The sequence below is a fragment of the Antennarius striatus genome, chromosome 15 (genome assembly GCF_040054535.1).
Source record: "Antennarius striatus isolate MH-2024 chromosome 15, ASM4005453v1, whole genome shotgun sequence".
In the NCBI taxonomy this organism is placed as follows: domain Eukaryota; kingdom Metazoa; phylum Chordata; class Actinopteri; order Lophiiformes; family Antennariidae; genus Antennarius; species Antennarius striatus.
Window position 1 is genome coordinate 13930757 of NC_090790.1, and position 27497 is coordinate 13958253.

Genomic DNA, 27497 nt, shown 5'->3' on the forward strand with positions numbered 1-27497 from the left:
CGGTTATGTGCAATGTAGCATAATTAAAAAATAAATTTAAAAAAAATCAAAATTAATTATCAGGTCTTACTTGGCTTTGAATGGAGTTTGATTATTATCATTATGAAAACTTTTACGCATTTATCGTAATTACGGTATCTCGTCTTTGGTCGCTTATCCAAATTCAGGTCACAGGTTTAGACTGGAGCCTATTTTTTTGGAGGTGGAAGGAAGCCGGAGAACCCAAACAGAACCACGCAGGCACAGGAAAAACATACAAACTCGAACCAAGGACCTTCTTGCTTTGAGGCAACAGCGCTACCTACTGCACCATCATGTTGCCCTTCAATGTCGTCTATCATCCAGGAAATGACAATAACACAGTTTTAAATATAACCCTAATTATTTCATTTGTGTCTCCCGAGAAATTTATGTTGCTTTTTATTTTGTCTTTGCTGCTGTTATTAAAATAAAATTATTAAATGTTGTTAAGGAACAAAACACAAGTTGTTACTTTCAAATGACATAAACCACCCAAGCGAATGTGAATAAACAAAGTGCTTTGTTTTTAAGTCCCTGGAGTGAATATTGATCTGGTGTTGGTGCTTATAAAACCATTTCTACTCTGTGTGCCTCAGACAAAGGACTCAAACTTAATGAATTTCAGATTGCAGACGATACGATTGATGCAATTGTCCTTTTATGTATGGGCTTAGAAATTTATTTGAACCTCCTGCCTACATGCTTCACCTCGGTCAGGCAGTGACGTTTTAACACATTCTATTTGCATCTGTGCATCAAAACTTATTATAATTTTATTTGGCTCAAAAAATTGCTCACATTCACAAAACGCTCCGTTGATGTTTTCTATCGATTGCAATTGGAGGGCTTGGTAATGAACTCCCATCTACTTATCATGGTGAAGGATGACAGGCCTGATTCGGTATTAATGAAAAACACGGCAGTGAGCGAGAATCAGTTTGCCAAACTGGCAACCATTTCTCATCAAAGATGTCACATTACCAATCTGAGGTTTGACACTGGATTATTACTCTCTGGTCTAGAGTTCAATTAGAGCTCAGTAAACACTTAATAAGCTCCATAGTGACAGTGGTCTTGTGGGCGATGAAAGGAATCCATTTTCCAATGGCTTTTCTTTTTCTTTTTCTTTTTCTTTTTTTTACTTAATTTCTCCTGAGAGTTAATCTGTCGCTATGAGATATTTTAGGCACACACAGTAGAAATAATTACAATTCCAAATCCAGAAACATTTTTGAGTTTTTGCAATGGCAAAACTACACGGAGCTGGTTAACCATTAAATTAATCTCAAAGCACATCGGAAATGCAGATAACTCATTGCCATGGCTTAGTCATCAGTAGATATATTATTTGCTTGTTCCATCCTGTAATAAGGCCTTTTATTAACTAATTCTATTTTTTGACTATTTCAAGGAATAATTAGTAAAGTTATGCTATTGTAAAATCTATGTACCTTTCAGCAGATTCTCAGTGGGTTACGTGTGATTCCCAGGGCTCTATTCGTGTCGACAAAGTAAAATAAATACCCTGTAATTGCATGAAGCAGACTTTATAAACATAATCTCATTATAATGAATAAGAGGAACAAAGGAATGCCTTTTGGGGTATTAAAGTGCTTAAATTTAGCAGAAACTTTCATTTACTGTAGCTGTTTTGTGTATGTGTGTGTAAATGAATCACAACAGCGCAAACGGCTATTTGTTTGATCATTTAATTCAACTCATTAGAGTTGTTCAGGAAAACGTTAATTATTTAAAATCTGACCAACTAAGTTTACGTTGAAAAAAGGCATCATGCTTAATTACCAGCCTAAAGAGCTCAGTTTTAGAAAGTTATAACCTCCATACTATAGTAACAACCAGAGGCCACTGGTTAATGTGTTGGTTCACTCAACAGGGGTAATAAACTTTAATTCATGCAGTCTATTATCTCTTACTGTATCACATTAAAACATGACAATCACTCAAATCAGCAAGCAAAAAAGCATTAATAGTAGTAGTGAAGCAGCTAAATAAAATGTGCTGCTCACCCTTTTTTCCCAAGTGTGTGTCAAAGAGGCCTCAAGTGTCATTCCATATGGGAATTAGACGAGTGGCTTATTATCATAAGGGCCAGTTGAATGGCTTGAGCCCAGACATGCTTAGCATAGCAGCAGTGTGAAGCACCAATTAGATCACATGGGAAGTGTATGGGCTGGTTTTATGTTTGATTGCTTCATGAATGCCTGGTTGAGGACACTTTTATACAGAGATTCAGAATATTCTAGCAAATTTGGTCACTACAAGGAAAAATGATTAATCAGAGGACAAAAGTTATTTGATAAAAATCAAACATAAAAATATTTAGAATAGTAGTGGACATACACGTTTAAAAAATACAATGAACTCTTCACCACTAAATTGGTATTGTTAATAAATTCCTGTCAGTAGAAAAGCACGACACCATCGCACTTAATAAGATGGAAAAACAAACATCTACATAATGCAGTACATATCACACATGTGTCAATTTTTTGTACAAATTTAATGTGACACCTAATATCTCTCTCCATAAGAATCGAATAGCGGTGGAATGTGTACAACCCCCTTCGACTTCCACTTTAAAAAATGTCCAAATTCCTGCAGAAAGACGGCCTGGCCGCTACTAAATCACACACTGCTGTTTTTGCCTTTTAAGTTAGGTAATGTCAATGCAGGAAGATCATAGCATCCATCTTATTCCCATACTGAAAAAACAAGCAAAGTGTCTGACCTTAATGGTCTTCTGTTGTGCCAAAAACATTTTTATTAAATTGTCCAGAATATGAAATATTTCATCCCTTCTTATCCATATTTGTCCCCATGGCTTTTTTTAAGTTTATTGGTGACAGCAGCCCTCTATAACTTCCTGTAATCAATCTGAAAGTCCAAACCATCCAACATGTCTCCACCCTAAAGGTAGGACACAAATGAGGCATGTGTGAAAGCATCCTCAACGAAAGACGTGAACATTAACACTTGATAGACAGGGGACTGATTTTCCGCTGGTCAGACACAATGAGACCTGAGACCACTGCATCCCAGAAGGGGGATGCTGCTGACCAACCAGAACTATGCAATAATACTTGCGCATCACCTGCCTTCACCTGGGTGTGGTTTCTGAGCAAGTCGATTTAAAATATTAAGCTTTATCATTTCCATTAGTACAGATCAGCCATGATCCTCGGCTTTGAGCACACAAATCAAACTATACACAAATCTACACAATCAAAGTCCCTTCGTTTTTTTCCAGGAGCAGCATATTTATGACAAGATTTGCATTTTAATTGGCCTAATTTATAGTTGGTTAATGAATGGATCAACTCAAAATATTTTAATTATAATAATAATTATTTTTATTATTTGGTGTTGTTTATAAAATATGATACATTGGTGGAAATTAACTCCCATTGTGTGTGAGTATGTAGCAAAAAAAGCCTTTAGTGGTATCTGAAAAAAGACACATGGTCTCTGGTGGATGACAGAAAACTCAATCTGATAAGAAAAGCAAGAATACATTTCTCTAGGTCTGCAAGAATAGAAGGTACTCCATTTTCAACATATTAAATAGCTGCAGGACAAAAGAAAATAAAGAATTACCCCTTGACTTGATTATTGAAAGCTGAGTTCTGAATACTCTGTATTTAAAAGAAAAACTGACTTTTATGGGTCATGGAAAACAATGTGCCAACAGCTGCTGAAAGCGGCATCATATTAATCTTCTATAACCAACTAAGCTCACAACAGGTTCAATGTAGGGTAGATATGCCCTATTTTTTATTTTGCAGCAATCAATAGTCTGATATTAAAATGGAGCAATGCTCGAGACATCTTTGCTTGTGCAAGGATGCAATCGAGATTGTAAGAAGTCTCCCATCAGTACTTGAAAGTAGATTGTTTATTTGTCGTCAAGGATACTGAACTGTTTTGCACAATATTTGAATACTGTACTTTGAAAAATAACCCATTTTAAGAGAAAAAGACAAACTAACATTTACAGCATGAAAAGGATCAAACCTGACACCATACAAAGAGATTTTTAAACTGCAATCCTGTATCTTAGTGTCTTAGTATCTTGCAACGTTTACTTCTAAGGATACAGATGAAGGTTAACAGCAGAGGATGCAGCTTTGTGTAGCATACTTTAATCTGCGAGGGGGAGGGACAGTTTATATTATGATGTACGCAGATGGTGAGAAGTACTCCCCGGGCACTCCTCATGTAACATGATTTTCAACATGCCACAAAGGTTTTGCTGCACCTGATTTACGCTGCCCATGCAGCCCAATATAATCCCAAAGGCATGGTCATCCTGCAGAATAATGTAACTGACAGGCCTCATTTGTTTGGTGGTCTCAGTAAAAAGAACCAAGGCCGTGCACAAACCTGCGAGTCACAGCCATAATCCCTGAGGATGAGAGTATTGAATTCAGTTAAATGGGGTTATCTGTCAGCGGTGACAGACAGATAAAGGATGACCGGTATTTGGAGACTTCTGCTGAGCAGCAAGGACCAGGTGGGACGGACGTTAATCACCCCTGCATTCAAATGTTGCAGCTCTATGCAAAGATGGTGAAGCTGGGGCATCAGATGGAATGGTTAGTATGAATGAAGGATGGGGCCAGAACTGAATTGGATACAGAGAAAGATAAGTCACATAAATTATGCACTTTTATAGTGAGTAAGAATCCTGGTGTAATAACCCACACTGGACCTCATAATAAAATCTCACCTCAAAGATAACTGTGCAGACATTACGGAGTAGAACCAGAGCTCCTGGAAACGCCTTACTGAGAGAAATACTTCATCAAGGACCCATATTATTCACCGATGAACTCTCAGATATCAAACAAAGTTACAGTATGTTGCTAAAATCACTCTACCCCTCAATAGGTGTGATAATTTGTCCCACAAGATGCACATTTTTGCTTTCCTACATTGGAGACGGTAAGCCTGGACACAGAGCTCAGGTAATTAAAAACAGATTTAATGCCTTGGACCTTAAATTCAACTAAACTATGGGCCTTAATATTTGGAGTGAATGTTCAGTAGACTCAGTGTATTCAATAGGGATTAAAATTATATTACAGTACTTCATTTTATTTTTTTTAATAAGACTTCGAAATAATGCTATGTAGAACACATTTGTCTAACTTGAACATTAAGGATAAATTAGCAAATAATAACCTCAATAATTATGTTACACATGATTTCACTGTAGAATGATATTCATTTTAATCTGTATTGATACATTTTTACATCTGTAGACGTTAATCTGCTTCAGGACCGTTTTTGCTGCCTACAACTGTAAACCTGCCTCTCTCTTTTTAATTTGTGATCTTTTGTTATATGGAAATAGAAGAGCCTGAAAAACCACTCTGTTTCCAGGGTTACACTTCCACCCCTTCCCCTGCTTCCATACTGCGCTGTTTTCCTCTTAAATAATCAAAAAAAATGTTTTATATCGTAGTATGGTGTGATTGCTAATAAATTGTTGTTTGTTGTTACCTTTTCAGAGGAGAATTTACCTGTATGGTCAGTGTAGATAAAGCAGGTCTTTCCATGCAATTAAATAGTAATTATTTTAGTTAATTGTCTCTGTATCGAAAGACTTTGAATGTTTAAGTGAGAAACCCCGGGGGATAAACACTCTGACTGTGAACAGAATCAATCAGCGTTGGAATAAACATTTATATTTCTGAACCATTACCATCTGGTCAGGTACTGTGTATGTATAATATCGGCTTAACATCCTTTTGTCACTTTGTATTAGATTAAAATATTGTGTATAAAAAAATCAAATCCCATTAAATCCCATGTTACCTGATTAAAACTATGTATTATGTATGTATTATGATGAAAACTCAGCAATCCGTGCTTTTTTTCAGTGGTAAGTAATGTAGAGTTGGCTGTAAGCAGTGGATGTAAATACAGTTATATGGTGGGATAAATAATGTGGTAGCAAGAGGGCTTTTCCGCAGACTTTACTCATGCCTAATTCAGCATGTCATGAATAAAGTGGGCGTCCTGCACCTCCGTCAGCACCCTTCTATTATGTAAGTCTGACTTTGCAGAGCATTTCAACTGGATGTCAGATCAACAAAAGCTACATCGCCTGAGGTAAAAACAACTGGGCAACGTCTTTGTAATCCTCCACAGATGATAATTTTAAAGTGTAATTAATGGGTGGATTTTTTGCCGTTCTTCAACTACAGAATCCTGAATATGTTCAACATGCATCAGCAGGTCACACACCGACCACTTCAGCATTTAACTGACAGGACTGCTGATTCTGTCATTCCAAATGAACACATTTACATCACATTTTATGGAACTTCATCTTTACAGAGGGTATAGCAATGGAGAAGTGCCAGCTGGTGTGAAAGCTTGTTGCTCAATGTACATTGAGTGGTTTTTAGAAGGAAATTAAGTTTACCTGGGAATATTGAATTTGTATCTTTTTACCAGCGGAAAATCATGACATGAGTCATACAAAACAAGCCCATTTTTAACTAAATTTGAGCAATTCATGCTGTGCTACCGAGAGCATGGCTGGGTATTTCAAAGCCAAGAAGAACTAACCAGACTGGTCCATCTGGGGACCTGGCACTGAGACGATGTACAAGTCATGCTTGTAAAAGCAGGACAACCGCCGCTGAGTACAACAGATTCTCTAGTACAAGCCTGTAATCTTCTGCCTGTGTCATATAGCTGAAAAAATATATAGTATCATAGTATGTATCATGTAGCCTATATTAGAAACGTATTTTCTCAACAAACCTACCTCGTTTTTCAAAATTATGCTTAATCTCACTGTCCTTGTGGATCATATCTGAAGGCCCATAGTCGTCCTGGATTTTTCCATCGTTCATCTTGGAAGCGTGAAGCTGTTTAGGTGTGGAGCTCAGCGAATGTCCGCCCGGGTCTTCATCGTCACAGTCGTAATCATCAAGAATGGGGGTCTCACGGATGGGCATGCCGATGACAGAGCTTCCATGTTGGTGTGCACTCCGAGAGCCCCGATAAGTGTCGCGGCCCTGGGGTCCCAGCAGAACGGAGGGGATGTAGTGGATCTCATGGGTGGCTTCTGTGCTAGCGCTCTTCTGGGGGATGCGGCGACGCTTGCACCATCGGTGCCGGGTGTAGAGGACAAGGGTGAAGAGGAGGATTAGGAGGAGGAGCGCGATGAGGCCTCCCTGGAAGAAAGTAAGAGGAAAAGTCAGAATGACAGGGATTACGTAAAACGCAAGGATCATTAAACCAACACACTATTTCTAGTTATAGAATTATACTGTAAACTGGGACTTCAGGAAAACAGGAAATATATTTATTTGAATTCAGAAAGTTACATTTGTGTACAGTCTGGCAAACTAGCTGAAATAAAACTACATTCCAAAAGCCAAATCAGAGATGTAAATTCAGTAGTGTGTTTACTCCAGAGCTGTATTTACTACATTTCTCCCCTCAGATGAATGAAATTTTTTTCACAGTGGACACAACAATCATAAATGAAACACATCAGCCAGGTGGAATAGAAAGACATCTTCAAATCCTTGAGTCAAAATTTAACAATATTTAGTGAGAGTGTACCGATTTGCATTCGTGTTGCATTGTCGAGTAACCATTTAGCAAGCGATTTCTCAACACCTGGATCCACCTGTCTCTGTCACCTCACAGGATGTCTTTCTTGAGTTTCCTCCTCCGTACCCTTCATTAACAAATTATGTCACGAGCACATCTGTCATCCAGCAACACAGCATCTAATAGCACTAATCAACTCACAAACACCCCACATATAGTGACTTGATAAATAACCCACCTCCCAGTGTAGTATAATTGTGATTTCTAACTTGCTTCAAAGATCAATAACACAAAGGAAGCAGATGAGCAGGTAATTAAAAAGAAGGATAAAGACATATATTCCTCAGTGGTGGAGAAGCACACTACAGATTTGTGTTCAATATCAGCATGTTGTAGCCTTCCTGCTGTAGACCATACAAAACATTCACCAGTTTAAATGGTAATGTACAGGGGAAGAAATAATACCCACCACCATCTCAAATATCACCATTGCAAGCATTTCCATGCAATTGACATCTTAATATTTGCAAATGAATTTGCTGCAGATTAAGGACTGTGTTATATTGCACAAATCATCCTGCTGCTGCGCCTATCCCCCATGTTTTAATATGTACAGCACATATACACATAATACAGGCAGAAACTATTTGTAGCACTGCTCCATCTGGACTCCTATCTTTGTAACACAACCCAATGCCCCAGGGATGTAAGCCTGTTATGCCCTCCCTTTCTTCCCTGAGCATTTACCATATTCCTGTAAATTCACCAAGAAGCATCCCATTTCTCCACAGTTCATCCAATATCTCACCATCATGCACACTTCACACACCGTGCCATACATCCTGTGGATGGATGATAAAGTAAATCTATATTCACAGACAGAGTGGCGGAAAGAAAGTGAGGGCACGACTTATTCTTTCATTTTTCACAATGGCACCCCGTTGGTGATGTTATATTTGATTCAGAAAGACATGACAACCTAAAAGGTGCTCTATCTGTCATGTAAGAGGTAAGATGCAGATCCAGCACTTTAGCAAGCCCATATTTAAATATGTAGTGATATTCGCCAAATGGCACACATATGCATTTGTGCATTGATTTTCAACCATGGACGCATAAAACGTGAGTGCGGGCACACTAGCACGTACGAACTAAATCACGACAGAATAATAAATAAAATCCACAAGGGTTGATTCATTACAACATTTAAAATTCCATCTTCATGAGGAAAAACAAACCCCTTTCAACTTATAACTCATGCACTGGTGAGTGTCCATAAATCAAACTGTGCTGAGAGGAGAGGTGGCACACAGAGGACTACTAGTCACACAATCTTGTACATTAATCTCCCATAGAATGGCAGCTTTGGAGAAATGCAGTCCCACAAAGTCCCCTTAGTCCGCACTTCAACATTAATTCCTGTTGAAGACTAGCAAAAACATATGACGAATGATGTTTCATTTTAGCAGCAGTGATAATGGAGTGACATTATATGACTCCACTGCATCACTGAAAAATGGTGATGTAAAATTGCAGAGAAAAAGTTGAAGTCTCAGTTTAAAATAATCTTCCTTCTGTCAGTTGGAAACATAAGACAGAAATATTTTCGTAGCTCAGTGACGCCTTTATTTATCTCAAACTCGTTGCGATGCATCACTATATCAGGACTTGCAAGCAAAAAAGAAAGTGAATTTTCTAAGAGAATTTAAAGAATTTGACCTTTACAGAAACCTCCATTGAGACATAGTTTATATCTAATGATAACGATAAAAATAAGTCTCATTACATTTCATGCAGAACACTTCCTACATAGAATCCAGACACTTCTAGCACAGTGTAGGTAGTAAAAAAAAAACTTCTTTGTTTCTGAAAGTTCCCCTTCATGTTTGATTACGTCTGTCTTCTGTTCCTCAGTACAACAGCCATATAAATTCACAGTGGCAGATGTGGCCATGAGGGAAAATGGGTTTTCTGTTCATCTTCGGAGCCTACAAATCCCTGCTGCTTTATTCCTAAGTGACTTCATGGGGAGGAGAGTGACTGGAAGCCCCTTAATTCCACTTACTTCTGCAGAATAGATTTACCACACTGTTATTTTTCTTCTTTTTTTCAACGCTGCTCCCATGCGAATCACCTTGCATGTTATTTTTTTTCCTCTGGCCTTTTGTTCTTCTTTCTGCACCATTAGCCCCTTCCTCTAAATTGTCTGTTTTGTTCCCTATGTCACTGCTTTTTACCTGTCATTTACCATCCTTCCATCCAGACTTTTTTTCTGTTATGGATCACGTTGCGTCTTACTTTTATCGTTTGCTGCCAGGCTTCTCACTTCCATTTAATCCCTTCTCACTTACTTTTTATCCTCATTCTTCTACAGATTGAATGTACAATTTGGCTACAAACACCAGCTATGAATTATTCAACGATTTTGCCAACATACTTTCAACTGATATGATACCAGAAAATTAATTAGATTAGACTATTACCCCGGTTTAACAATGACTGTCAGCTTAAAATTACAAAAATTGAAGGACGGCAGGGTTGGGGTTTTTTTCTGGTGCACATAAAAGCTGCCAGTGACAGAAAGACATACAGTATATGGGCTGAGTGTATGCCTTCAAAATGAACCTGAAAGTTATAAAGTCATTAATGCCTAAATTATAAGTAAAATAACAACTTAGAAAAAGCTTATAAAAATACTAAGTCGCAAGACATGGTCATTGAACTCCTTGACAAATTAGCATTCAGTGTATTTCATAAATCCCCTGCATAAAAACAAAATCTGTCAATGTTTTTGGGCAGCTTGAGGAAGATTTAATGACATGCATGAAAATGTGACTGAAACCAATTTGAGTAAATTTTGTTATCTATCACAATATTACAATAGAATACTCACCCTGATGGGAAAACAAAAAGGAAGAGAGTTGTTTTGATTAGTCCTGTAATGAGACTGAATTGTCACCTTGTCATCAGCTAGCACAGAATAAAAGGTAATCAACTCCTGTAAAGGAATAACATTTTTTGGCTGCTTTAGACATATAAAATACAGAGAAGTTCTATGATTAAAATATGGTTAAAATTTAATTCCCATAGTGAATATGATGCAATGCAGAATGGTGGAAAGGAAAAAAAGAGGGATCGATGTTAGGGGATAAAGATTTATAGATACACATTCATTGCCATTCTCATTAATCACTACTTATTACAGTCAGAAAAAACTGATATTTTTTGACACATTTGGCTTGAAAACATTTCTTAAGATCATCTCAAACAACGAGATGAAGCTTTGAATTGTCAAGGTCATGAAAATAGCACGACTTGCTCAACTGCAGTTTACATGAGCTCTTATATACGATAAAAATACCCGATTATCGTTGACGTCACTGCTTTAGGTAACAAGTCAAACCGGTAACAAACTCAAAAATCCTCTATATTTGATCACTAAGCTTGAATGAAGAGATTGAGAATCAAACACAATTAATGGAAGATCAATTGTAGACTGATCTTTATGATAAAGGAATAAGCAATTATTGAATTTGTGTGGGGGGGGGCACAAATAAAAAAGTAATACAAAATGTTGGCACAAATAATTCCATGTTAATGTTAACTGTCAGTCTGTTTCAGATTCATAATGGAGCCTGAATTTCATGTAACTTACATTATCTGCAGAAGCCATTTCCAGCGCAATTTCCTGGTCAGCTTTAAATTTTGTTTACTCAACTTTTCTTTTCCTTAAAAGATCAGTAGAATACAATATTAACTTCTATATAATGTTTTCCAAGTGGGGCCTGAAAACCTTAGAAAAATCATTAATTCTGGTTATTGCACATGTTGGATCGTCATGAAAAAAAATCATAAAATAAAACCAGTTATGTTTTTAATCATTTGGGCTGTCTTGAAAGACGTATGGTCAACATTTACATTTACAACATTTTGTAAACATGTAGGAACATCTTGAGCCTGTTTATGTAGGTGTTTTGCAGTGATATAACTTCTGCATATTTATGATGTTGTATCTAATCTCTGCAATGTGACTCTCATTCTGATGCCATTCCTTCTGCCGGGGACAGAAATAGCACTGTCACCATGGATCGCTCAGATGAGTTATCTCTCTTTTCACCATTCAGAGAAAAAAAGTAGCAGACGTTTAGTCAAATGTTTTGTTTCATTTTTATAAACTCTTTAACGCTGTGTGATATTACAAATGAAACAGCGTTAATTGAATAAATCATGTGTTCTGTGTTAAAAATCGTGCAATAGCTGCAAATTATCTGATTATTCGCCACTAAGATGGGGTGTTTGTGTTCCCAAATAAGGCGCCAAATGCTGCTTGATCTCTTTCATCATGACAGTTTGTCTATTCACTACAAATTATAAATGCAGAAATACATATTTTAAAACATTATGGAATAAGCTTATATGTTTTTAATTACAGCATAAAAATCTTACTATTAAGTAACAAGCACCATTATCCTAGAACCATTTTCTTGACAACTTAATATACACTACCAATTCATGATAGTGCAATTAATTTATTCTTCATCAGCATAAACATTTTAAAAAACTGGAATTGATGCTTAACTATATTGATCTATTTGAGCTTCTGTAGAGCATCAAAATGAAGTGACTCCCTTGAGGTCCTGCTAAGCTTCTTCTGCAGTAAAACAACACATCCAGCACATGCTCTGTGGTTTAGCCACCATCTGTGCACAGTGGAGGTCATGGCTCACTGAACCAAGGAACCATCAACCTCCTGCTGCTGCAAAGGGAAGACTGGACTACCTGTCTTCAGTGAATGCTTTAGAGCAAGTGCCATTCTGAAACACTCCTACGTCCGATTCCAAAGGCAAAATAAGAACACAGGCAGCAGATGACATGGAATGCATCAGCATGTGGTGAAACAAATAGCTTCACCACACCTAGAAGCACTGAATACTTAAGGGCCAGCAAATAGAAACAAGCCAAATACACTCAGTTCTATAAAAGGGCTGTTTTCATTTAAAAACAGACACACATTCAAAAGTGTGTGAGGCAAAAACCTTCGACAAAGAGCAACTTTCTTCTACTCTGCAACTTTTTTTATGTCTATCTTTTATGTAAACACCCCCCCTCTTTCTCTCAGAGTTGTATCTGTTCCTCCCATCGCTCTCCCAGCAGGAAGTTAAAGTGGCAGGTGCCCAAGCATCTGTTCGCCATTCTCTCTGTCCAACTAGAAGTCACAGCAGGAATGACAGAACTTGGCTCCCTGGTTAATGTTTCCACTCGGCTAATTCACCTTGAAGAAAAACATGCTGTCCCTTTCCTGCGCACACCGAGAAGGGATTACTCGTCCCACATACAACACAGACACATTGATATTAGTTTGATACGATCGGGTTTTTATGAGGTGGTGTTTTTGTCTCAAACATTCTCTCTTTGGATTTCAAATGAAGCAGAAAACAGGTCTGAGCTGCTGCTTCACTCGTTCATTTATCCAGTGACTCACTTTCTCGAAGAGAATGATTGAATCTGAACAGATGTTTGGATGTACAACAACAAATGCACTAAACCAGCATCATTTCCTCTTACTCCAATACTGCGTGGGTGGATTTGCTTTAGCGTTGTTTACTCTGGCTGATACAGGTTTGGTTTGGTTGTTGGCAAATAGACTAAAGGAGAGTTTGAGTTAAAAAAAAAAGAGAGATGTGACATGCACTGAAATAAAATCAGCCAAAAAATGGCCTACAGCCTTGGTAATGCAAATCACGAGAGAAACCGCACTGACCAAAAAGCTTGCACCTAATCATAAAGTCTGATTACACTGTTATTGAAAAGCGAATGACAATCTAGTCGTGTTCAGATGAAAAGCATCAAGTCGACCTTTCCATTTGTCCTTTTCACCGTGAGAATTAATACATGTTTCGATCATCCACTCCCCACCCCCTTTTCAATCGCCTTGAAATCTGTCCCTTCATTACTCCGCCTCTCCATCCTCCCCTTTTTCATGCCATGATGCTCTATCCCACACAGGGAAACAATTTGAGGCAAGATAATGCTGTCTTGAGCCATGGCTTTGTGAATTATATCAGTGAATTAGATTTGCTACTGTGATGCTCCTGCCCACCCAACAGCTCTCCCTAGCTTTTTCTAGCTTGATCCCATGCCCTACACCCACCACTTTCTTCTTTCAGACAAACAATAATTCTCCTAGCTCAGGGCCTATTCTACAGGGTGAAGTCTGCAACCATACCAGCAGAGATTACGGCAAACATTTTAGTTATGAAAGGGCATTCTTTTTAAATATAGGTAACACACTTAGGTCACAGTTTCTGTAACATCTTGTCCTTTACCAACATCTTGTCCTTGACCATTATTGACAACTATTTGGTCATATGTATCCAACAGAACCTTGACACACCCTCAGTGATGATTCATTTGTACTCCTAGCTCTTTCATTCTGCTGTTATGGATGCACTTTATTCTCCAATCCAAGCCCATGGATTCACAGATTTACAAACTTTCTCATTTCATCAGTCTCAGCATAGTCATTCGCCGCCACCACCATCCTAAGACTTCATAGGGGCAGCATACAGCACACCGCAGCTGCCAACAGTGGGGTGTACTTTGATCACATGTTCTAATGAGCCTTATCCACACGATGCAGGAACTTTTTGAAAACGCAACTTTTTTGTTGCGTTTCCGCCTTCCGTCCACACAACAATGCAGATATCAGGAACAAAAACACAACTTTATGAAAACACTGGCCAAGGTGGAATTTTTTGAAAACGCTGGGTCTGCGTTGTCATGTAGACACTGTATCCGCAACTTTTTTTATCCGGGGGGCGTGTCCCTGCAAGGAAAACCACTGTGACGTCACGCACGAGACCCGTGTCTACATGAGCAAAAACCGGCTATTTTCTGATGTATAACAGCTCCACATCGAAGATGCATTGATAAACATGTTTTGCACTTAAATATTTCTTCGTCTGTTTCTTTATTTTTGTGTCATAAAGTTTATATATTAATTTATTTATTCATTCATTCACGCTCCTCGCTAAAGATAACGTTGCCAGTTCTGAGTCAGACCGGGACGCGCTGCCTGCTGGTGGGAGAACTCTGATGGAGGTCGTCCTCCAGGAGGAACGGCGTGAATTTCCACACGTCCCAGTCCTCTCTCCTGTCGTTCTTGGAGTTGTTCTGATTATACACGTGTTGATAAATGCCCTCATGCGTTTACGTGTGGACGGAGATTTTTTTGAAAACGCGGTCGTGTGGATGTGAATCGTTTTCAATGCGGGGTAAAAAAAAACTTGCGTTTTCAAAAAGTTCCGGCAGCGTGTGGATAGGGCCTTAAGAGTTCCTGACAGACTAATTATCATGTCATCACCTGCAATAAATATAGACATATTGTAATTACTCTATTTAATAAGCAAGGGTGAGATGAGAGCACGACCAGTTAACTGATTCATTTTCATAACAGACCTTAGGATCTGCATGTTGTTTTATATACTAATGGAGAGTGAAATAAAAAAACTACTAGAATTAATAGTTCCTAGAATCCCTGGGGGGATTTATACATTTCTGTTATATCAATGGGCATTTCAATGTCCCATGTATGTTTTCAATTCCCGTGAATGAAAACTGTTCACTGTTTTCTACATGCAAGTAGTTTAAAGAAAATTATGCTTTTTGCTTTATTGTGTAAATAATGATCTTTGAACATCACAAGCAATATCTTTATATCTCCACAAATTTAATTTGATATAATTAATTGACAATTAAAGAAAAAATAATTGATCAAAATTTAAAAAATTGATAGTGGGAAAAAAAGTCAAATAAAATTAAAAGTTACAGAAAACATCTGTTTGTAACCCAGGAAGTCACGACTGTACGTAAGACAAAACCACACCCAAGGGTCTGAAGAAAATGGATAGAATTTTGTTTTGCTCTACTATTGTAATGCTTTCTGGGTAAATTTCTCAGTATAATGGCGTCCCATGATGCTCACTATTTGCGAGGTAACCAAATATAATTGCCTGATGACCATGCATGGCTGCCTGTTCATTACAGTGGTAAATTAGTACTGTTGGAAAAGAAGAGACTGCAATGCCCTCTCAGTGTAACAGCACCCCACCCACCCACAGTACATTATGGCTCTTTCATTTGCTTTTACAGAAGATAAATGATATTTTCACATTGAGGCACTGTGAGCCAACTGTAAGCACACATGCCTCCCGGTGACATTTCAGAAGAAGAAATGTGATTAGAAATGCAATGCCAATATTTGCAGTGGTGTCACGAGGGGCCAATACAGGCTTGCTACAGCTGTTGATAACAAGGTAATAAGAGGTCCAGGACAATGAGACCCTTGGGGTGACTTTGATTGAGAAAAAGGAAAGGACGACGACTAAGAGTGGCAAGGAATGGATATTTTGCATCTGTAGAGCTGCAGAGTATGGGAGATACATTTAAACAGAGGCGTCAGGAAAAATTGCAGCAGACATACACAGTAATTTTGTTTTCCAATTTGGTTTCAAGGGCCTTATTTCAAAAAATGTTTCTCAAGGCTTACACACATTACTTAGATTGTCTTTTTTTTTTTGCTGTGCCATCAGAGACAACTGCATGTTATTTAACAGAGCAGGGAATAAGCTAAAAATGTAGTATGAATGACTTTGCTCCCTGCTAAAGAAAGAACTACCCTTGGCCGGAGAAGCTGGCAGGTGCAATGGAACCATGTGTGATTATACATGTGTTCATGTGCCAGTGTGTACCTGTGTGGCTGAATTACAGGCAGACGGGGACTCAGCCTTGTAACATGTGAGGTCTTTATATGTATCTGCAGTTGTCAGCCAAGTGTTACTACAACAGCTTGTGCAAGTAGACCCGTCAGCGATCGCCAGGAGCTGAAGACAAAGGTATTCTTTGTCCATTTGTACCAGATGCAACCAAAAAGCCACATTTGGTCTCCATCGTGTTTCTTCCTGCAAAACCCCGTCCTGTTGTATCTCCTCCAGTCTCTTCATATCACTGCAAGATCCGCTCACTTAAGTGGCAGCTCCACTCCATGTATTTCATGTTAAATTCTAAATTAAATGTGCTAATGACACTTGCTTCACCAAGTGTCAATGGCACAAAACAGTTTGTTTGGGGCATTACAAATCTATGTGTGAAAATGTGGAACGATACTTGAAAAAACACTTCATACCAGCCTGAATAACCCCAATGCAAATACAGATTGTCAGTTGGCATTTCAGATGCTAATAGCTGCTAGCAAAACCTATCTGCTGTTTTTAGCGCTGACGGGAGAAGAGTTGAGCAAACATTCACGGGGATTGTCCCAGGACTTTAATTACTTCGCTTTCAAAGCATCTAGTACTGGGAGTCAATAGTGAGACATGAAAGCTGCATCTAGTCTTCAATAACTTATTGTCCAAAAAAATGCTTACATAACCAGGAAACATATCTGTGGAAGGTCCACAAACAAAGCACTTGAAAAAAAAGATGGAATTAAATAAGCTGCGAGCAAACATGCTGATGTGCTTCGAAGTTACATAACATTTGTACACGACACAGAAAGCAATAGAACAGAAACACATTAATACTAATAAATAGTTTGAAATATCAGGCTGTATGAATGTCCACTCTTACAGAAAAAAGGTCATGTGATCATTTGTTGATAAATAGAGGCAATTTCTCTAAGGCTGCAAGGGAAGCTCAAGGTCACTTAAAATGTCAAAAATTAAATGGACTAATACAATGTGCTGTTGTGTTCACATTTCATTTCCAACAGATGAATTAGAAAATGTTCACCCCAAACATGAGTTCGGTCAGAATCGACTCGATTTTGTTGACTTCACACCCACTCCTGTAGCATCAATGCATTGAGCGTCCATTCACTTCAATGTGGCTGCATGGAACATTTCTTTTATTGCCTGAAAACTCGACAATTGGGTCACAATTTTGTCCCGCCCCCCTGCCGCTCGGTGACTCTGGGGGTGAATGGAGCAGTGGGCTGGCTTCGGCTGTCCCCTAATGATTGGAGGATCAGTCGAAAGGCTATATCCCCTCTTGATTGACAGTTATTTTGAGACATTCACTTGAGCATTAGGAACTCAGTTCCATCACAACTTCACAAGGTAAAAAAAAAAATAGAAATGGTCAAGAAATTGCTTGACCACTTCTATTGTTAATTTTTTACACTATAAATAAAACATACTCATTGCATTTCTTTCTTCAGTTTAACACACTTTCATTAGTTCTATTACTTTTCCCTCTTTGAAAGACCAGCACACACTGTTTTACATGTTTTTAGAGAACATGCATATTTATTAGGCAGCATAGTAACATACTTCTTAAACATCCATTGTAGTGCTACATATTTCTATATGCTTGTGTGCACCTGAAAGTGAGACCAGTATGTAGCTGCATACAAAAGAGCATGCATGAACACATAATTGAATAATCCGCTGCATTCATCAGACTTTTCTTTTGTTATCGAACTCCCGGGTTCTATCAGTATCTGTTACCCAGGCAACAGAACAGAGAAAAGTGAATGGGCAGAAGGGGAAAAAAATGGGGGATGCAGCCATTTCTACTCTACCTGAGATTTGTCTCTATTAATAGTAACCCCCCTTTTGCTTGCACAGCACTGAAAGTCTGAGGAAAGCTGATTTGCTTTGGTCATGACATTTTGCTGGCCAAACAAGAGCTCAATTACAAAGGTTTGTGTTTTCGAGAATCCACGTGCTGTGTGTGTGAAAGAGGGAAAGGCGGCTTCTGTTTGTCAACCAGTGAATTAACGTTAAATACGACAACTGGAGAACGTTAAATATATTTTAACTTGAGAAGTTCCCAATTTCTCACCACGGACCAGATGAGGACAAACGTGAATATTCTGTTTGCTGCTTCCGCACGACCTCCCATAGACATGCACATTTGTAAATGACATGAAAACTCATATTCATCCATCATGGTAAACGTTTTAGGTTAAGACTGACAACCCGTCCAGGTGTATCCCTGCTTCATGGCTACTGTTCGCTGGGTTTACTATCCCATAGGACCACAATGTGCAGCTCAGCAACTAGATGAACAGACAACTTATTTTTAACTACTGTATTTATATCCATTGGTTAACGCACATTTTAGTTGGGTTTTGTGAAAAATATGGATGATGTTGTGGACGATGTTTCAGATGCACATATTGACAGTAAACTGACAGTGCTTATATGCTGGGGGGAGGGGGGTTAAATAGCAAAGACTTTGCAGATACCACACTCAATACCTGCAGGTGATACCACACAGTATCAAAGGGAACATAAAGCAACTGTTAGAGGCTGGACCAATGGGTAACATCACCATGTTAGACTGGAGTATGTTTCGAACTTCTTGAACACATGAAGGATGCTCAGCCAGGAAAAAAAAATGCATTTCTTAATACATATTGACTAATAAGTCAGGTCCATTTCAAATGTGCATGTCTTGAACCAATGCTACTGAGTCATCAAAATGCGAGTAAGAAATTTAAGAATTCCAACAGAAATTGGTTGGTCAAAGGAATGAAATAATAAGGCATCATACAATATGTGAAAAAATATATAGTATGAGCATGTATGTGACTCGGAGGGCACGCCTAAATTGTACCATATTTTATGGTGTAATATAACAACAGGCCAAAGACAGAGCAATGGTCCTTCCTGTAAAGTGGACCCAATACATCATGAGAGTGCGATGGACCTAGAAGCGGCTCCACAGCACTTGACCTTGCATTTAGTGTTTAAAGGTGGGAATAGAACAGCTAGGAATGAGAACATGTGGGAACCATATGAAGCTTGCTTGTTCTATTCTTTCCCCTTAGGATACAAGGAGGAGACAGAGGGAGGTCAGGAGCTGCACATGGAGGATACATCGACCTGCTGGATCGTGTAATTCACTGGTGAAAGCTACTGTGTAATGAAGGGTCGTCTGCAACAAGGCTCATGTCCTCCTTGGAGTTATTAAAGGAAATTACACTTTTTTAAACATTCCCCAGGTGTACTGCTGGCCTCTTATACATGCTAGGAGCTAAAAGAAGATACGTACCTGCATATGTTTAAGTATAGTTGTGATTCATTTATGAAATTTTTTGCAGATTTGTTAAAAAAAAACCTCCTACTACATATCTTGTGATGAGACTAAATTGTGCAGCAGGCACTAAGCTACAAGAAGTGTTTCAAAACATTTCAAAGTGTTTATTGTCATTGTCATACAATGAAAAATTCCATAATGTGCCATCCGCACATAATGCTACCAGAGTTGTTCAAAAACACATTTATGGAACAATCTACCACCAAGTTGACATACTTAAACTATAGTTTGTGAGTATTGTGGCAGTGTTAACAAAGTGAAAATACGAATGAAAAAATGGGGAAAAAACAGAATCAACTAAAAGAGGCGTGACATTTTCAGGATCCCCCATTGGGTGTGTTTCACTGAAAAAACTTAAAAATAAGGTTGGGGGGTTTTTTTAATCGTCCTTGTTGTTTCCAATTCCTGTTAAAAATTAAATACAAATTCCACCAAATATCAATAAACACTTCTGATGTACATAGGAGACATGTACAATGAGGATGAGAATGAAAAACGAAAAATAAATATGAATGACAAAACTCCTTAAATATCATAAGACACCACTTCAGAAGTAGATTGTGTGTAAAATCCGTAATGAAACAAAACATAATTTGCAATTTATGCTTTGAAAACCAGACCTGACAGAAAGATCAAAACCACCATATTATCTTCATATTGGATTTTTCATTAAAGAACTACCGCCTCTGCGCTGGATTGTAAGGACAGACAAGGTAAAACAGTTTCATAAGAGAGGACAAAAGTCTTTCAACAACACCTTTATGATTTCAGTTCGCTCAGAATAGGAACACCGAGGTCCACTCCTGCAACGAGGCACATTTAGAGAGTCCCGATGGAGGGAGGGTCACCCCAATGTGACCGCATTTTGTTGGAAGGTGAAAACACTCACACTTTAGTTTAGCTGAACACCTAAAGGAAGGCAGAAATATGTATATCTCCTGAGCTGGGCGGACAAGGATCACACTCAAACCTCTATAGTTAGAGAAGAAACTTGAAGTGACAAATGTCTGCAGGTTTGTTATCTGGAGGAAAATCTTTAAATGCACGTGTTTGTGTTGAATCCTGCGATCATTGTAGGTAACTTTATAATGAACATCATGCAAAAAGACACAGGCTGTTCCATCAAAGATTAGATTGGAATCTACTGTAGCTTCCGCTAGGATTATGTAATCAGTGATAGACTGAACGATCTCCAGTTGACTCCTGCTGTTGAGATCAAGCTACTCTAAGAGGAGTGACTTTATACACGCAGCAATATTAAAATTTTAGGTAAAATGTTTGCATATATTAAGTGATTTATCCAAATGGCCTTTAACCCTAGAACACAATCACTTTTGATGATTCTCTCCCTTTCTTTGGCTCATGAACTCCTGAACTCCAAACTGAAAGACATTCCAGCAGCTTGACAGACTGCAGTTGCAGCAAAGTGTGAAATGAGTGTGTATGGATTGATTTTCCAAAGATCTCAATTATAAGAATGGCTTTTGATAACACAGGGGAGCCCTCTCCCATCACAGGGGGGAAGTCCCGTCATGGTGAGTAAGTCAGGACTGCTCCACATGGCTGCATTCAGTGGGTCAGTAGGAGACTTTTAGGGGAAACCGAAGGCCCAGACATTGTTCGGTTGTCACAGATTAAAATCTCAAGGAAAAAGGCTGAACTTGGGAACAGTATTTTTCACCTCTATTGGCAGACTGCAGCTGTAAAAGGGCTGATAATTATTCTGACAGTTATATATCTGACAGGACACTGCGCCATATTGATTAAATGACAATATGCCTGATCCTCACAACCCAATACTTGAAACAAAAACAATACCTTCAAGTGTTTCATTGACAGGCTGAGACTCAAGTGATAGGGAGGGACTGAGTCACATGTCTGCCTGTAGCTTAGCCTTCTGTGCTGTGTACTGTAGGCAGCCATAGAGATTGTCAAATTTGAATACAATGAGAATAACAATAGCATTAAAACTGAATCACACGATTATTTCTTTGTTACGATATATATATGTATGTATATCATAACAAAGAATACACATACACACACACACTTTATACATAAATGTGATGTTTTCTCTGGTGTAGCTCAAGGCAAAGTGGATTCAAATTAAGTTTAACAGCATCTCTGGATTTAACTTTGTAAAGTTAACATGTTAAAGACGCCCAAAAATCCAATAAAACGTTAATCCAAGTAAGCACAATAGCAATTACATTAATTAGGTGAGCACTACTGAAGTTGTTTGGGAAATGCTGTAGCTGAGAGGATAAATGAAGGTTTTGTACTTAGTTTATTCAATGAGCATGAAGTATGCACCAACAGGAAATTTCACACAGAATAAAACAATATATTATTTCTTTTTGTGAGTGCTCTACTACACTTAATGTTTAAATGGTCACAAACATTTTCTGGGCTAATTACAATGCTATTGATGAATGGATAAAAAAACGTTATTGCAAATATGCAAATGGACTTTCAAACTGAAATTACACAGCTAAAAAGCATTCATTTTCCTGAATCCGACTGCGGGATAAAGTTATATCCTTACGGTTTGCTTTCATTTTGCAATTGCATTTTTACAATGTCCACTTAGAGGTGAGTAGTATTGATGGGCTGAAAGAGAATATACTGCACATAATTATATTTTAATTATTGTTTAATCATCCGAAACTAAGCATTGCTGTATTTGCATTACCTTAGAAAGATCCTTCCACATCCACAGAGTTTAACTACTGTGTTTCTATATCAGGCCAGAACAGGACAACCAAACAGAGAGACTGCATTTTAGCATCTTTGTTTTTTTATTCTTGTGGATTGCAATAACATGGGAAAAATGATGCACGATTGTATGAACGAGTCATGACAGGGAAGAGGAAAGAGTTCAGTGCATGGATTCATTTCATTAAGATAATGATGGATTCAAGCAAGGGTGGAGACAATACAAATATGAAGAAATGTTTTTCTACACAAGGCACTTACTCAGAGATAATATTCTGTGTTATCATAAAAATAGCGATAGCTGTTATTCAAATGTGCAAACCTACATCAAAGTTACAATATCTGGAATGGTTTGTAGAGGGAAAATTCACGGATTGCTAATCACCAAATTGAATTGAAAAATTTGAGATTTCTTGGGATCAATCCAAGGTTTTAAAAAAAAATAATGCAAATCTATAAATCGGTTTTTGCCTCATCCTGATAACCAATCGACAAACAAGCCCAATCAATCACATGACCGCTATGCTGGAGGTAACAACTATATGTCAATGTTACGCTTGCATCTTGACCACCCAAAAAGTAAAAGGAAAGCCAGTCAGACTATACATACCCTTAATCTTCCAAAATGTTTTCTGTTACTACATTTAAAATGGCAGCAGTGAAACTTGTGCTGTCAGCAGGGATTTAAGGGCACTTATAGAGGATCAGCAAGTGGAACTCTCAGGCCTTAAAGCACTTCAGCTGGCACCTTCAATTAATAACTGACAATGAACACATGCGTCAGAGATTATACTGTCTCAGTAGCGCCTGTTATAATTATGTTAATTATGTCGATTAACAGTAATCGATAGCAACAGATCAAAGGGCTTATATTAACTGTGCATCTCAAAATCCCTGACAAGGCAGAGTCAATCTTACTCTGGAGTGTGACACTTTTCTGGTTGGGGCAGGACGAGGAAGTGAGGGACACAAGATGCCTTGCAGTAATTTTTTTTCTGTGAGGATGAGTTTAATATATTGTATAAATTGTAAAAGTTATGAAAATGGACAAATTTACAGTGCAATTTAATGTAATATTGAAATACTCAGCCATCCTTTGAGCTCAAAAGGTTAACTTTATTTCCCTGGCAAAACACAATAACAAAACATGTTTTACAAATACCCAATGATTCACTATCAGTGTTCTCTGCACGTATGAAGCATCCTTTACAAAGAAACACATTTTGTGTCACAATTACGAAAATGTTCCTATGAACACTTTATAGTATACTGATATTTTAAACAATCTCAAAGCTATCACAAAGGCTATTTTTGCAGTATACTTAAAAGCGTGACAAATGAACACAATAAGCTGAACACTGCCTTCATTACTTAAACTTTCCCCGTGATGTGAACTGATTGTGTATTCATGGTAAATCACTTTATGTAAATCTGAACAGTCTCAAGCTCCCACTGCAGTTCTTTTAATATGCATTTCTTTTGCATTATAGAACACATGCATGTGTAAAAATTATACAAACCAGAAGGTTTCAGAAACAATTATAGCCTTGAGCAATTCAGAGGATACTGGCTCGTACTTTAGTGTTGTAACTGACCATGACCTCACCCCATAGCAACATACCTGTTATTGGCTGGGCATGTTGAAAGTAATTCTGGTAGCTCTGATTCCAGAGGAGCCACAATTGTCTCCAATGCCTGGATGACCCGCTGCAGCCATGATAATATATCATCAGTGACTACTTCATTATAAGGACACCATTCCAACCGTGTAGGGTGCACTGCTATCATCATACATACCTTTCAAGGTAAAAATAAGAATAGCACCCGTCTGTTCACGTTGAGAGTTTGACAAAATTAAACTACATGATGAGAAATTAAATAAAATTTCAATGGAATATTCAGTTTGTTTTTTGATATTTTTAGTAATGTGTTTTGTTTTGTTTTGGTTAGTTGACTAAATCATGTCTCAAACACACTGTTCATATAATCCATACAATTTGGCAAATTTCCTTCTTTTTTTTCTCGTTTTTTTAAGGGAACCCAGGTCGCAGGAAATTGATTATTATATTCTGTAATATGGTGCATGAAAGGCTCTAAACTGCCAGCCTTTATTGCATCTCATTTTGGTAAAATACAACCTGTCCTCCCAGTGAACTCGAACACGCCATTTGTTTCATGAAACCTTCACAGTTCTACACAATGTGACTGAGTGTCGTTTCCTCTGAAGCCAATATTTAAAATCCCTCCGCGTTATAAAAATTCCAGAAACTGATGAAATGGGAATGCAAATGTTTCTAACCTATAATTCTTTTTTTGCTGAAAAAATGTTCTTTCCTGTATCACGTATTGCACAACGTGGATGCTTTCTGGTGGAGAGAGTTCATTGAAGGAAGAAAATTGCTTTTCCTGTGTTATCCGTCTTAGCTGTGGGATGTGGGTTTTGTTTAAAGGCAGCTTCAGTACATCTCAGAGGTCTGATCAAACTACCAGCGTGACTCCTTCCTGGAGGCAAACTGTGTGTTATCGGATGTTAATAATTCTATGAATCACATTTCCTCATTTTATTTCCTCTAAAGTTCTTTTAGAAATGTTAAAGCTCTATCAATCATCAGTGCCTTCGATAGTGTTGCAGATTACTAACTCTGTGTGTGTGTGTGTGTGTGTGTGTGTGTGTGTGTGTGTGTGTGTGTGTGTGTGTGTGTGTGTGTGTGTGTGTGTGTGTGTGTGTGTGTGCGTGCGCGCGTGTGGGGCGTGTGTTTTTAATTTTTCTATAATGCTAACCATTATGTTCTCATTATTGCAGATGAATGAGGACAAAGAAGGAGTACTACATGCACCAGATTTTACTTGTCAGCACACAGCGGCTTCATTTTTGTGCCCTGCTCAAATTGGTGCAGAGCGAAGCAAAAGTGTCATTGCTAATGTTCAACTCTCATTTCACACCCATGCTGCACATAAGTAAAATAAGTTCTTTTTCGCAATCATGTTACTATGCAAGCGTTGGTTTTAAATCCAGTGTGTTTTTGCAGAGTGACGGGAATCCCACAACCTATGGCCAACTTGCAGAGGTGTGTTTACATTAATAATGATGGCTAAGTGAATAATGAATCAGTCGCAGACCACCATTCAACCATCTGAAGCTACTTCTGGTAAAGTGTAGGTTCTTTTATTTACCAAGAGGAAATGGACGCCCTCTCTGATGGATGTTTAATTGTTGCTGGTTTCTTCGACCATGTCTGTTCAAAGACCGCAATAAGTCATACCAACACGTTAATTACTTGCTGCCCTGGTCACTTGACTTCCTCATACCCTCAAACTCAATTTCTCTAGCAAAACCCCTGCAGAGGTTTGGGAGATGGCAAACAAGGAACACTTACCTGCCTCACTGTGATGAATGGGAATGTTTAGAGGGGTAGGGGAAGTAACAAACTTGTTGGTTCAAGTCATCTGATGCCCAAAATTCACCTACACTATGAATAATTATGGGACTACATCCAACCGCTTCATCTGGTGCCTTACCTGGCAACCAGATAATGCAATGTTTAACAAAAAGAAGCAATTAAAAAAAATTGTGCCACAGACTTAAGACAAGATGATTTAAATAGGTTCCTGAGGGAACAGGTAAGGCAGAGACAGACAACAGTCAGCCACAATGAAATATTTCACAGATGCTGTAATATAAAACATTACCCTTAAAATGATTTACAGTAACAATTTAGCTCCTGCTACAACATCCCTCCAAATCAAAATAAGCCGACTAAAAACTAAAGACAGTTTAACAAAGCGCCAAGCATGACATAAAATCCAACGAATGATGTATAAGTGTGTGTGACAGATTAAATGATCAGAGAGAATCTTAAACGCTACTATAAAAAAAATAGAAGAAAACACATGACTGCACGTTGATGAGGTTACATCAGATGATGTCTCATTTCATTCAGGTTCATTTATGCCATTTAGTGTCCTGGATCTTCCTTAAATTGCATAACCGTTTGAAATACTTTAGCAAAAATATGATTTTATTTAAATCAGGATTTTAAATATGCACAGAAACTTCCTGTCGTAAATTCTATCAACTTATGTTGAGTACTGACATCAACCAATGAAACCATTTATTTTTTTATTTTATTTTATATACTGGTTTGATCCCCGAACCATGTTTTCATTATCGGCAGCGTAACAAACAGAAGTAGTTTAATGACTTATAGAGCAGCTGTTTTAAGGCAAGCTTAACACGGAGGGTATGTCTGCACATGTAAAAACTTGTTAACGTTTTGCTGAGATTGTCACGGTTCAGAGTGGCTGTGTTGGTGTGTGGCAGGGAGAGAGACCAAGCTTGTGGGTGGAGCCTCAACTCCACACCTGTTGGTCCTCTCCACACCTGTTACTCATCACCACACCCATTGCTGGTCTTCTCACCTGAATGCAGTTGGTTTATTTGTTATGAGGCTTTTTAAGCCAGGGTTTTGTCAGAGCTCTTTGCGGGTTCGTTTTCTAAAGGTTGGTTCCGATGTCCTGTCCTGAAGTTCTGTTTTTGTTCCGGCCTTGTTTCTGCCTACATTTGTTTGCATTCTTGCCTGTGTTCGGAGTTTAAGTTTTTTTGATTAAACATAGATAAAAGCTGTGCCTATGGAGTCCTGCATTTGGGTCCATATCCCACCATTCGTGACAGAGATTTCTGACACTTGGTGCATTACATTGTCACAACAGTTTCAAGTTTCAGAACGTATTATGACCGTGAACCTGCAGTCATGAATACAGCTGTGCTCTAAATTAACAGACTTGGTTTACATCTGGAGTTACAACAATTAGACAATGCTGAGAAGGTAAAAGCGCAAGTATAAGTGCAGACAATATGACTGCATGTAAGAAATGTTTCCAAATGTTGAAACAGTCCTATGAACAACTGCTGCTATTGAAAGCCTTGTTCAAGCTGCATAAATAAATGTATGTCAAAATATCAAATCTCTTCAACGTATCATGAACATGTTCTTAAACAAGCTTTTCAAAATCAATGGCTAATGAGTCACTTATTGTGAAATCCGATGACTACATTAACTACT

At 38.1% G+C, this 27497-nt stretch overlaps 1 protein-coding gene across 3 annotated transcripts in view; it reads right to left on the bottom strand.

Annotated features, from left to right (window-relative positions):
* The window catches only part of LOC137608178 (astrotactin-2-like), a 230328-nt gene that overhangs the window by 157844 nt on the left and 44987 nt on the right, over positions 1 to 27497 (bottom strand). For all 3 annotated transcript variants that reach the window (XM_068334322.1, XM_068334321.1, XM_068334320.1), the window contains exon 3: positions 6821 to 7232. In XM_068334322.1, the coding sequence (XP_068190423.1) occupies positions 6821 to 7232 (412 nt within the window). The remainder of the gene's footprint in view (positions 1 to 6820; positions 7233 to 27497) is intronic.